The sequence below is a fragment of the Pristis pectinata genome, chromosome 1, assembly GCF_009764475.1.
Source record: "Pristis pectinata isolate sPriPec2 chromosome 1, sPriPec2.1.pri, whole genome shotgun sequence".
Classification (NCBI taxonomy): Eukaryota; Metazoa; Chordata; class Chondrichthyes; order Rhinopristiformes; family Pristidae; genus Pristis; species Pristis pectinata.
Window position 1 is genome coordinate 18176171 of NC_067405.1, and position 13130 is coordinate 18189300.

The 13130-nt window shown below is 39.1% G+C and overlaps 1 protein-coding gene across 1 annotated transcript in view; it reads left to right on the forward strand.

Annotated features, from left to right (window-relative positions):
• The window catches only part of neb (nebulin), a 269812-nt gene that overhangs the window by 56640 nt on the left and 200042 nt on the right, over positions 1 to 13130 (forward strand). Inside the window, exons 29-34 of the mRNA XM_052025719.1 lie at positions 4055 to 4366; positions 5703 to 5909; positions 7253 to 7357; positions 8242 to 8349; positions 9941 to 10252; positions 12125 to 12331. Of these exons, the coding sequence (XP_051881679.1) occupies positions 4055 to 4366; positions 5703 to 5909; positions 7253 to 7357; positions 8242 to 8349; positions 9941 to 10252; positions 12125 to 12331 (1251 nt within the window). The remainder of the gene's footprint in view (positions 1 to 4054; positions 4367 to 5702; positions 5910 to 7252; positions 7358 to 8241; positions 8350 to 9940; positions 10253 to 12124; positions 12332 to 13130) is intronic.

A 13130-nucleotide genomic window follows, 5' to 3' on the forward strand; every position in this document is an offset into this window, starting at 1 on the left:
GGATTTAATTAGGAATAGGAAAAATGACAACAAAAAACTAAAACAGAGAATTAGAATTGATTGCAGAGTAAGCCAAATGCACTGAGGTGCAAGATGTAATCAGTACACAAAATTGTATAAGAGGTCTTTCTTAAACAAATATATCAAAGGGAATGTTTAAACTTGAAGTGGATCTGACAGTAGTGGACAGTATTGATAACCATTATCAGAAAATGGAGGATTTATTCTCATTTTTAAGGCATAGAAGACCATTTGGACATCAAGGAAATGCTGGCTCTCAAAGCAATCTCATTTCCCCATTCATTTCCCTGTAAGTTATTCTCTCACACATGCTCACTCTGTGGCATTCCCACCAGCCACTCTCACTAGGATTAACTTACAGAAGCCAACTACCTTCACAGCTTAGAGAGGTTGGAGGAAACTATGAGCACTTGGGGAAAGCCCTCTCATTCGCAGGGAGAAGTTGCAATCTCCATATAGACAACACCAAAGTCAGAATCAAATCCAGGCTGCTGGAACTGTGAGACAGCTGCACTACCTGCAGTGTTATTCTGCCTTCTTTGAAGAAATATTTGACATCAGTCTTGAGGGGATGAATCCTCAAATGATAGACAATGAGATAAGTGATAAGAGTAAAAGGAAAAATTAAGTTAAATTTATCAGGCCAAAACAAAAGAAAGCAACATGGTATGGCAGAATATTTTTTTAAGATCCCAATGGCAGATATATATGTAGATATACAAGCTTTATTGATGTATTTCCAATCATCAGTGATGTGCCGTGGGGCTCTGGGGATGTGCCAACTTAATATTAGTTTTTGAAAAAGGAGCTAAAGTTAATATTAATCAACTTAACACCTGTGATGAGGAAAATTTTGGTCCCCAGTAATGGATGAAATTCCAATGTGACTAAACAAAGAGCAAGTACTCTGACAGAATTTCAAAAAATAGCTTCGGTAAGCTTAATAGAATTTGTGGTGGCAGTTACAGACATAGGTGATGGGAAAATGTGATGTATTCAGTGTATAAGGACTTTAAGAATGTATATGCCTGGGTACCTGGAAAGTTACTGGAAATAATTGTGGGGTAAGGAAATTTAGAACTGTTGGAATAATTAATTAAAATTGGTTATAAAGAGGAAAATGAAAGTAAGAGTTAAGGGAAGATTTTGAATGGATGATAGTGGATAAAGTTGATCTGCAGAAATTAGTTCTGGGACTACATTTATTGATGGTGCATATTGTGAGTACGGATCTAGTCCAAACAATGTCACACTTCAAGATGATTACAAAGTAAGAGGTATAGTTGTTTTCCTAGAAGAACAATGAAAGCTGAGAAGAAATTTTAATTAAATGGCAGAATAGGTTAAAATCGCAGAGAGATTTCTGTGCCACTTTGGTTAAAATATGGTATTATTATACTCTAAATATTTTAGAAGAGCAGACGGATTTGGAACCTTAGAGTAATAAGACTGAAAAAGCAAAATTAAATTTTACACAAGAATGTAAGAATATAAAAACTTAGAATAGGATACTTTTATTTTAAAAAAATGTCTGAATTTATACCATATCAGAGAAATATTGAAATGCTATGCATGATACAATGCAGATTCTGTAGGATATGGTTTATTGAAGTATCTTCATAAATGAAGGAAAATGTGTAAAAATCAGGACCTTTATTTAGAAATACAGATTACAAGGTAACTTGAAGTCAAGCAAAACTCTGCTACATGGTCCTGAGGTGGACCAAGCCCTGTATTTGCTGAATTACATTGACTCCCAATTGAGTAATGACTACGCTGGGTAACATTTGGCAACAAGGAAACCTTAAAACTCTCATCTTGTTTTCAATTCTCTTCATAGTCTTTCCTCTCCCTATCTCCATAACGTTACCCACCCTTAAGGCTCCAAACTTTCCATTCACTTCATTATTATTTATTTCCTCCACCTTTGGCAGCCATGCCTTCAAGAGCCAATTCCCTCTAGTTGCCATCATGTATCTCTCTGCTTGGTTGCTTTCTTGCCTCCTTTTAGAGATTCCTTGGAGCAAATGTCTTCTGGTTATCCACCCCAATATCTCCTAATGCAGTTTGGCCTCGGATTTTGTTTGACGATTGCTCCTGTCAAACAATTTGGGAGATTTGAATTATGTTAAAGTGTTAGACAAATGCAATTTGTAATTGCTGTATATCAATATTTACATTGACCAATTGCATTGATAAGCACCTGTGAAATTTCCTGGGAGAACCTCTTGACAGGGCAGAGATTAAAAGGGAACACAGAAGAAGCCAGAATTGGAGAACACAAATCTTGGTGTGGGTTTGGAAGAAATTACAGAAATATGCAGGCATGAGGTCATGCACGAGGAAGAATTTGAAAGCAAGTATGAGGATTTTAAAACTAAGTTGTTCCAAGTATTTAAGCTGATGTAGGTCAGCACAGGTGATGGAGGAACAGGCACCCGGTGCAGTTTTCAGTATTTTTTCTGCCCATGGGATGTGGCATTACTAGTTAAGACCAGCATTTATTGACCATTACAAATTATCCTTGAACGGACAAATTGCTAAGCTTTTTTAGTGGACAGTTGAAAATCAAATATATTACTATTGATTTGAACTGGGGCAGGCAGGCCAGATAAGGACAACAGATATCCTTCCTTTTCTTTCCTTTCCTCATAGATTACTTACTTCCTTAAATTTAAATTCCTGGCTACCATGATGAGATTCAAACTTAGGTCTCCAAATCAATGGTCCAGGCCTTTGGATTCAAGTTTAGCAATTAAGCTAGCATTTTAATCTCCATTAGAATTTGGATACGGGCAGTAGAGTTTTGAATCACATCATATTAAATGGAAAAGATTCAAAATTAAATTAATGCTTCACCTGGAAGGAGTGTTTGGAGCCCTGCAAAGTGGGAAGGGAAGAAATAAAAGGCCAGGCACTGCATTGCCTCTGCTTGCACTGAAAAGTACTATGGGATAGAGTGTATGTGTTGGGATGACTGAAGAAAGACTTAGGGTTTCACAGAGGGAATGGTCCTTTTGGAATGTTGAAATGGATGGGGAGGGATGTAGCAGGAGTGGCAAAGGATAATTTGTTGAAAGTAAAGACTATAATTGAATTTGAGGAAAATATTATGATTCTGGGATGGACGGGAAGGGTTGAGAACGGAAGGGTTGAGAACAGAAGGGATGGAAATGGGATGGACGTGGTCAAAGAATCATTCTGTTGTTGTGGAGGGCTGTTCTTGGTTGAGGAAAGATGTTGGCTCATGGGAAGCACAGGCAAGAAATGTAACATTCATAGAACAGATGAAATGTAAATAAAACTAGAAGAAAGGAAAAGAATCCTTACAAGAAGTACTTGGGAGTAATGATGATTAAGTTGACTGTGGATTCAGTGCTCCTACAGTTGATTTTGGCCAGCAGTCTATTCCCAGAAATGGAGGCAGAGAAATCAAGGATGGTGAGGCAATTGTCAAAGGCAGGCAATGTGAATGTGAAGGAAGAGCAAAAATTGGAAGCAACATTGATAATATTTTCTATCAGGAATAAGAGTAAGAAATGGTAACAATACATTCATCAATATAATGAAATGAAATTGGTGGCTGTAAAAGTTCAACATTTGCCCCATCCTGAGACTATCTAAAAAGGGTTACCTAAAAGGGAATAGATCCTGGTACTGCAGGAGGAAAGTAGGAATAAACATGTGCAATACACAATAAATGCTGGAGGAACTCAGCAGGTCAGGCAGCATCTATGGAGGGATGCACATGGACTTCCTACTGCCATTTAGGGCCCAAAAATTAGGGGTGTGCAGTTCAGCTTCTAGATTTAGTCCAGGATGTGGAAAACCTTGATATGTGAATACAAGCTGTTCCTTGCACTGAGAAAGTAACAAAATCCCATCACCTCCATAAATAAACTTTTTGAGAACTACAAAATATGTATGTGTTTCAAAGTAAAATGTAAGTGAACTGTTAAATTTGGATTATAATAATGACTTATTTCACATGAATGAATCTGAATTTCTCTTTGTCCATTCCTATTTATGCTAGTATAAGTACAAAGAGGCCTATGAGAAGGATAAGGGCAAACATGTGGGTTTCCGCAGCCTCAAGGATGACCCTAAACTGGTCCATTCCATGCACGTGGCCAAGATTCAGTCTGACCGCGAATACAAAAAAGACTATGAGAAGAGCAAGACCAAATATCACACGCCGTTGGACATGGTCAATATTACTACGGCCAAGAAGTCGCAGGAAGTGGCCAGCAATGCTAACTACAAGCATCTGATCCACAATTACACCTACTTGCCTGATGCCATGAGTGTGGTACTGTCCAAGAACATGATGAACATACAAAGTGATGTAAGTGGCAATGTTAAATGAAAATTATGATTGGTTGGAAATACTCGGCAAGCTCAGGCAGCAGCTCTGGTGGGAGAAACAGAGTTAGCATGTTAGATCAGTGACCTTTCAGTATAACCAGTGCTGATAGGTTATTGGAGGCACAAGAGACTGCAGATACTGGAATCTGAAGCAAAAAACAAGATGCTGGAGGAAATCAGTGGGTCAGGCATCACATGTGGAGGGAAATGGACAGTCGACATTTTGGGTTGAGATGCTTCTTCTGGACTGAAAGGTAGAGGGGAGATAGCCAGTATAAAAAGGTCAAGGGAAGGGGTGGAGAAAGAACTAGCAAGCAATAGTAGTTCCAGGTGAGGAGGGGTGATAGACAGACGGAGGAGCGGAGAGTGGAAGTAATGACAGAAGCTGGGAGGTGATTGGCCTGAAATGTTAACTCTGTTTTGTTATCCCTAGACATTGCCTGAATCTGCTGGGCATTTCTAATATTTTCTTATTTTATTTTTAATTTTGAGTAACTCCTTCAGTCAGCTTTTGGATTACAATTGCTTGCTTTCTGTTAAGAATATATGAACACAAAAAAAAGGAGCAGGAGTGGGCCAGTAGAAGAGCTTTGTCATTCATTAAAATCATAACTGATTCAATATTGGTCTCAACATCACTTTCCCACTGTTTCCCCAAAGTTCTGGACTCCCTTGTAATTTAAATATCTGTCAATCTCAGCCTTGAATATATTAAATGATTTCACCTTGGCAGTTTTCTAGGGTAGGAAATTCCAAAGAGTCACAGCTCTCTGAAAGAAAAAAATTACCTTATCTCCATCTGAAATAGGTGACCTCTTAATCTAAAATTCTGCAGGTCATTCAGTTCCTTGAGTCTGCTCTGCAATTCTAGAACATAACACAGTACAGCACAGGAACAGGCCCTTCAGCCCATGACATTGTATTGAACAAACTAAACTAGTCCCTTCTGCCTAAAATGCATGCCCTTTGGTATTAGACATTTTGACCCCAGGAAAAAGATACCAGCTTATCTATGTATGCCTCTCATAATCTTGTAAACTTCTATCAGGTCTCCCCTTGGCCTCTGCTGCTCCAGAGAAAACAACCCAAGTTTGTCCAACCTCTCTTTATATCACATGCCCTCTAATCCAGGCAGCATCCTGGTCAACCTCTTCTGTACCCTCTTTAAATAAAGCCTCCAGCCTCCTGTTAGATTCTTGCTGATCTTTACCACAGTTACACTTATTCATTTGGATTATAACACTTTATTGTACTTGCATTTTGTCCTATTTGAATCCATTGTGCTCAAGTATTTCCACAATTCTTGACTTTGGCAGAATTTGTATAAGCAGGACTACAACTGCTGGCAGAAGGGCATAGGCTGGATTCCGATTGGCTCACTGGATGTGGAGAAGGCCAAGAAAGCAGCAAAGGCCTTGGATGAACATAAGTACCGTCAACATCCAGACACGGTCAAGTTTACCAGTGTCCCTGACTCTGTGAATATGGTTCTGGCCACAAGCAACACAAAGCAGCTCAGTGATGTGAGTATTTTCATCTCATTATCAGCTCCACTTGTATGTTACATGTTCCTGGTGTAATGATTTAAAATGCTGCTAAAATGCTTTTCTTTTTTTTAATGTTGGGTGCATAAGACACAGTGCCTTGTTGTGAAGAGAGCTTGTCCTTGAATTTCTTGGCCTGGAACATTTGTATGGCTGGTGGCACACCTGACACAGCCTTGGTAAGGCCAAGTGCCAGGAAGAACTCAGACAACAGGCACACTGTTGCACACCAGAGGGTGGAATTGTGTTTTTTGGCCAAGTGTAAATGGGCAGGCATGGTATTGTAGCGGTTAGAGTAACACTATTACAGTGCCAGCGACCTGGGTTCGCTTCCAGCCGCTGTCCGTAAGGAGCTTGTACGTTCTCCCCATGTCTGCGTGGGTTTCCTCCGGGTGCTCCGGTTTCCTCCCACATTCCAAAGACGTACGGGTTAGGAAGTTGTGGGCATGCTATGTTGACACCGGAAGCGTGGCGACACTTGTGGACTGCCCCCAGAACACCCTATGCAAAAGATGCTTTTCACTGTGTGTTTTAATGTACATGTGACTAATAAATATATCCATCTAATCTATCTAGCAATCAAATGGGAACCTGAGATAAGAAATAGGATTAGTGCTTTATGGCTTGAAGCTGGGCTGAAGGGGTTCTTTCTGTGCTGTATCTCTGATGACACCCAACCAACAGGAGCCACTGAGTGCTCACAGCATCCGGATCACCCTGAAGTCTGCCATAATTAGCACTTGCAAAGAGACTCTAAGCTTCTTTACCAGATAACATTGTAATGCCAGGGAGCTGACAGAATGGATCTTGTTTTGATTTCTTTGCCATAGCAGAAATTCACCCGTATATCATTAGGTAATTACCATGTTTTTGAGGAGCTCACCCAATTACAGGAGAAGGCTGTGCTTGATAACACATTTATCAGACTTTCAGTTTCAAAACTGTATGTACTATTTGAAATTCAGCAAAATTTATGAGAAGTTGAACATTAAGAAACTTTGATTCATAATTTAAGATTTTGTCATGATGTGGAAAAACTGATTCATCCCTTTATTATCTAATAAGGTTCACATTCAAAGTGGCTGTTGATTATTGAGCACAAACTACATACTTACCAAAGATCACTGGAAACTTTTTTTAAATTGTTTAAAACCATGATTGGAAATTGACAAATAAGGAATTCCCAAATTGCTAATCCTTGTTGCTCATTAAATTATTACACTGACATGGTTATACTTTTGAAACAATGCCATTTACTTTTGATGTTGAGTGATTGACAGTTTTGGTCCAAATGCTAATGATTTTCCCCATTTTACTTTCAGCTGAACTACAAAAAAGCCGGTGAAAAGATAAAGCACAAATATACCCTTGACATTCAATATCCACCATTCTTACAGGCAAAGGTCAATGCTCAAAATTTAAGTGATGTAAGTACTCAGGTTTAACTTAGCAAGGATTACGCTGAAGTAGTTCACATGAATCTACAATTAGTTAATGTTAAAGCAGGTCACTTGCACATTGTTTCACGATGAACTTGCCGTAATGATACTTGTTAGGCATAAATGGCAGCTTTTGGCATGAGGGGCCTGGCAGTTGCCATGCCAACTTAAGGTTACCGTTGAGATGATAGAAGCCACCAAAAGCAGATAAATATGCATCACAAAGTGAAGGAGACTTTTTAAACTGATGACTAGCAGTAGATGGGCAAAGTTTACCACATAACTGGAAGATCTTCATTGATATACAAGCTTTTCGTGATGTCCATTATTCTATAAAACGTCATGCATATTTACTGTAAATATCAAAATGGTCTAAAGATAGAAATATTACCATTGTCCTTCACAATCAAAGCCTGGAACAAATACATTTGGATGAGTAAGTCAATAACAAGGGTATTAATAATAAAATAAAAATATATCTTTTAGTATTTGTGTTACCTAGAACTAACCAGGTAAATGGAGTAATATTGTCAGCACTTTTATGAGTAAAGGTATTGTAATACAACTGATTTTTACTCTATGAGAGTTAAAATTCTTTTTACATGGATTTCTGCTCATCAAATTGTTTACCTGGTCTTTGTAGCAAGAATGAAATTTAGTAAAATCTCAATGTGTAAATTTGTAATTGATCAATTCTTAAGCAGCTCTTTTAAAATCTCCTGGGCATGTTGTCATTTTGGGCATAGCTTGGCTGGGATGCCTCTTAATCATTTACATTAGAATTTATTTAGCTGATAAGCCATTACATATCCTCACCTTCCGACACTGGATTCTGTGCATTCTAAAGTAATTCATCCTGTTTCCTTTTCAAGCAACTGTATAAGGAAGCCTGGAACAAGACTATTGCTAAAGGTCATGATATCCGGGCAGATGCCATTCCAATTGTTGCAGCCAAAGCTTCAAGAAACATTGCAAGTAATGTAAGTAAAATCATCTTATGGTATTTAGACCTTATGGTATCATTATTTGAGTCACAAGAATTTTGAGGACCAGCCAGTGTCCTTTCAATTAATTTTTGGAGCTGTCTCATAGCTTGAACTAAGGCTTGGAATTGGACTCAACCAAATTCCATGAAAAAAAACTGGGAAGTACGATTCAGATATGGCCTGAATGTATATTCTTTGATAAGTTACACTCTGCAAAAATTTGTGGTAAGAAATTACCTCTTATTGGTATAGAGGATGATATGCCCATGTTTGCAGAATGCCCAATAATGAATTGAAACACTGCAAAAATAAAAGGAAATATTAAACAAGTAGGAGGTTGCTAACAGATGCAGCTTTTGTAGTGAGTATGTACATGTTTAGATACAAAAATGGCAAGGGAACACAATCTTAATGGAAAAACATGGGCGGTTCTCTGGCCGAAGTAGACAAGTTTTCTCATAGGCAAAATACATTCACCCCACAAGAACCATAGCAAACATGGGCATATCCCACATATTACTTACATCCCACAGATTTTAAAGAAGTCGAATTACCTAACATTTAAGTTTAAGAGATCCTAATGCTTAATGAACATCCAGTAGTGGAATACTTTGTGGTGGATTGAAATAGTTAAGGACATGGCATATATTGAAGCAGAGCCTAGATGATAGGGAAGAGCATGGAATGGAATGATAGGGCAAACAAGATGAAATGGTGGGCAAATGAATCATGAAGAGGACATATCTAGCACAAATGTGATCAGTCTTAAGGCTTGGTTCTATGCCAGGCAGTTCTATGAATTAACCTTTCAGCATTTGGATCTGAGGCAAAACCTGGACTTCTCCTGTATTTTGCCTAGAGGATGATAACAACCAAATGTTAAAGGTGGAAATCTATCACCATGTCTTTTAGTAGGAACCTAAGACAAAGGCATAAACCACAGAAATTAGCCCTAAGATAAGTACTTCCTACAAAACGTTATGAAAATGTGGAATGTAATGCCAGAAAGACCATGGAAACAGAACTAAGTGTGGTGTTTAAGAGGGAGGAAAGCACTTTGGAAGTAAGACTGGTGAGGACATAGGAAGCTGGAGAGGAAAAAACTGTGCTCTTGGGTAAATTAACTGCTTCAATCTGTATGTCCTACCTTGAGTCCAGGTTTCTTTGCACAAAAAGCAGGCAGATAAACAACCTCACAAGAAATAAGTTTTAAAAAAATACACTTAAGTTGTAAATGGAGGAAAAATATTTCCATTGTTTAGCAAGATGGCTATAAGAGGGAATATATTCCAAATGAAAACTAAAAGGGAAAGAGAGATTAGAAAACAATCCACAGAAGTTGGTTTAAAATTTCAAATCCTTTGCTACATACAATATAAATTATGTTATTTTTGCAAAGAAGCATAAAAATGAGTTAAGATTTTCATAATCTGAAAGATAATTCACAGGGAAAAAATTAAATAAGGGATGGTTGTTTTAATTAACATTAAGTACAATAATGGAACTTCTCTATTTTCAACCAATATTTTTAAAACTGGCCAAATTGAACAAATGTGTTAACTTTCTCATGAAAATATCATTACAGTATCGATACAAAGCAGCCTTTGAAAAGGAAAGGGGTAAACATGTTGGGTTCCGTAGCCTTCAAGATGACCCTAAGCTGGTCCATTCCATGCACGTAGCCAAGATTCAGTCTGACCGTGAGTACAAAAAAGACTATGAGAAAAGCAAGACCAAATATCACACGCCGTTGGACATGGTCAATATTACTACAGCCAAGAAGTCCCAGGAAGTGGCCAGCAATGCTAACTACAAGCATCTAATTCACAATTACACCTACTTGCCTGATGCCATGAATGTGGTACTGTCCAAGAACATGATGGACATACAGAGTGATGTAAGTCACAGCATTCAGTGGAAATGATGGAAGTATTCAGCAGATTCATGCAGCATCTGCGGAGGCAGGAACAAATCTGTTATTTCAATTCAATGACATTCGAACCCTGAAAGGTCTAATGAAATGATATTGGCCTGAAATATCAACTGCTTTCCTCCACAGATGCTGTCCCAAGCTGCCAAGTATTTCCAGTACTTTCTGATTTTGATTATCTGCAGCAGTTAGCTTTAGAATTACAATTTCTTGCTTTCTTTTTGTATGGAGCTCAGCAGCCTTGCAATTCTAACCAGAATGATCAGTCATGTGAGCATCATTGTATTGGTGGTATTTATGCCCCTGGGTAGCGTGCATATATTCAAAGCCTTGCAAACAGTTTATAATCTATTCTTCTATTGCATTTCAATAGTGACTTTACCATTAGATGAAACTACAAACTAACATTTTTATTTATTTATTAATTTTTTGGATCTGGGCATTGCTAGCAAGGCCAACCTCCACTGCCCATCCCTAATAGCCATTGAGAAGTTGCCGGTGAGCTGTCTTCGTGAACCACTACAGTCCTCTTGGTGAGGATACAACTACAATGCTGTTGGGGAGGGAGTTCCAGGATATAGACTTAGTGACAATGAAGGTCTGGCGATATCTTTCCAACCCAGGATGATGTATGACTTGGAGGGGAACCTACAAGTGGTGGTGTTCCCACGGCCCTCGTCTCTCTTGGTGGTAGAGGTTGCAAGTTTGCAAAGCGCTGTCAGAATGGGCTAGATGAGTAACTGCTATGTAATTTGCAGATAATGTACAGTGTAACTATTTTATGCCTGTAATGGAGGGAAAGAATGTTTTGGATGGTGGACAGTCAAAGTCAAAATTGAGTTTATCGTCATGTGCACAAGTACATGTATGCACAGGTGCAATGAAAAGCTTACTTGCAGCAGCATCACAGGCACATAGCATCATATAAGCAGCATTCACAAGAAAAACATAAATTAACCATAAATTATACACACTTTTTACAAGAAGGAGCACAGTTAGAACAAAATAAAACAAAGCCTATCGTGACAGGGTGCCAGTCAAGAGGATTACTATGTCCTAGATGGTGTCAAGCTTCTTGAGTTTTTTTGGAACTTAGCAGGCTTGTGGAGTGTTTTCCATCACAGTACTGATTAATACCTTACAGATGATGGAAAAGCTGTGTCTGGAGGTATATCACTCCCCCATCATACCCACCCTCTGAACTGCTCTTGAGGCCATGGTATTTATGTGGCTGGCTCAGTTCTGGCCTATGCCGACTACCACCACCCCCCCCCCCCCGAATGTTAGTAAGGGGGGACTCGGTTATGGTGATGCCATTGGAGAGTTAAGGGTAATTGATTATTGGAGATTGTCATTGCCTGGAACATCTGTGGTACAACTGGTACATGCCATTGATCAGCTTATATTAGATATCATACATTTAAAATTCTTTTGGGCCTGTGGAATTGGGTCAGGGATTCCGAATGTTCACAATCAAGCAAATGGGCCAAAGGCATGCAAATGGGACAAGCTCAGGCAGACAATTTGGTTAGCATGAACAAATTAGGCCAAAGAGCCTGCTTCTGCTCTCTATAACTCTACGAATGAAGAATTTTCTCCTCATTTCCATTCTAAACAATCCAACCCTTATCCTAGTATAATGACCTCTATCTTTAAACTCTATAAATTTTAACAGTAAATGCATCAGCCCTCCATCAATATTAGTTTTAAGTTTTATGTTCATTTTTAGATTTTGCTCCTGGTACTATTTTGATTACATGAGTATTTCACAAGGGAAGTAAAAAAAATGTTAAATATGTGGGACTTTACTATTTAATGCATTTTAATGTCTCCTTGCAGAACAATTACAAAATGGATTATAACACCTGGTTTAAAGGCATCGGCTGGATACCTATTGGCTCTTTAGATGTGGAGAAGGCAAAGAAAGCAACTCAAATAGCAAGTGAGAAGAAATACCGCCAACATCCTGATACATTAGAATTCACAAGCATTCCTGATTCTCTTGAGCTGGTCTTGGCCAAGAATAATGCACAGATGTGGAATAAGGTAGGCGTCATAGGACAGTTTTGAGCATGATGTCCACACTCTATCTCTTCAGACAGATGCACCATATTCCCCAGTTTTCAGTCTAAATCTCTACCTAGGGTGAAACAGGTCCTCAAGCAAACCACAGATCAGCCATTTGCTGTTCTCACCCACTCTCCACGTGTTTCCAACATATATTAATGAACAGAAATCAGCAGCAGTAGCATTGGCTGATTCACTACCCCAGATATTTCAACCGAACTTACAGCTATGACAAGACACCTGCCTGATGTGGGAATAGGACAAAGTGAATGATGGTGTGCTTGGGTTAATGATGCCCTGAGAGATGTCATTTTCCCTGGACCACCCAATGCCGTGGGGAGAACTAGGGGAGAGTGTGGTAGAATTGGAGGAAGGGAGTCTGCTTTCTGGGGTGACATTACTCTCAATCCTCTGACCTGTACAAAAAAGGATGGGTTGCACCCGAACTGGAGGGGGACCAATATCCTTGCAGGTAGGTTTGCTAGAGCTGTTGCAGAGGGTTTAAACTAATTTGGCAGGGGGATGGGAACCCGAGTAATAGGTCAGAGGGCGGGGCAGTTGGTGTACAGGTTGATGTAGCATGTAGAGAGACTGTGAGGAAGGATAGGCAGTTGAAAGGGCAAAATTGCAGTCAGTTGGATGGGTTGAAGTGTGTCTACTTTAATGCAAGAAGTATCGGGAATGAGAGTGATGAACTTAGAGCATGGGTCAGAACATGGAACTACAATGTTGTGGCCATTACAGGGCAGGAATGGCTGCTGGATGTTCTGGGGTTTAG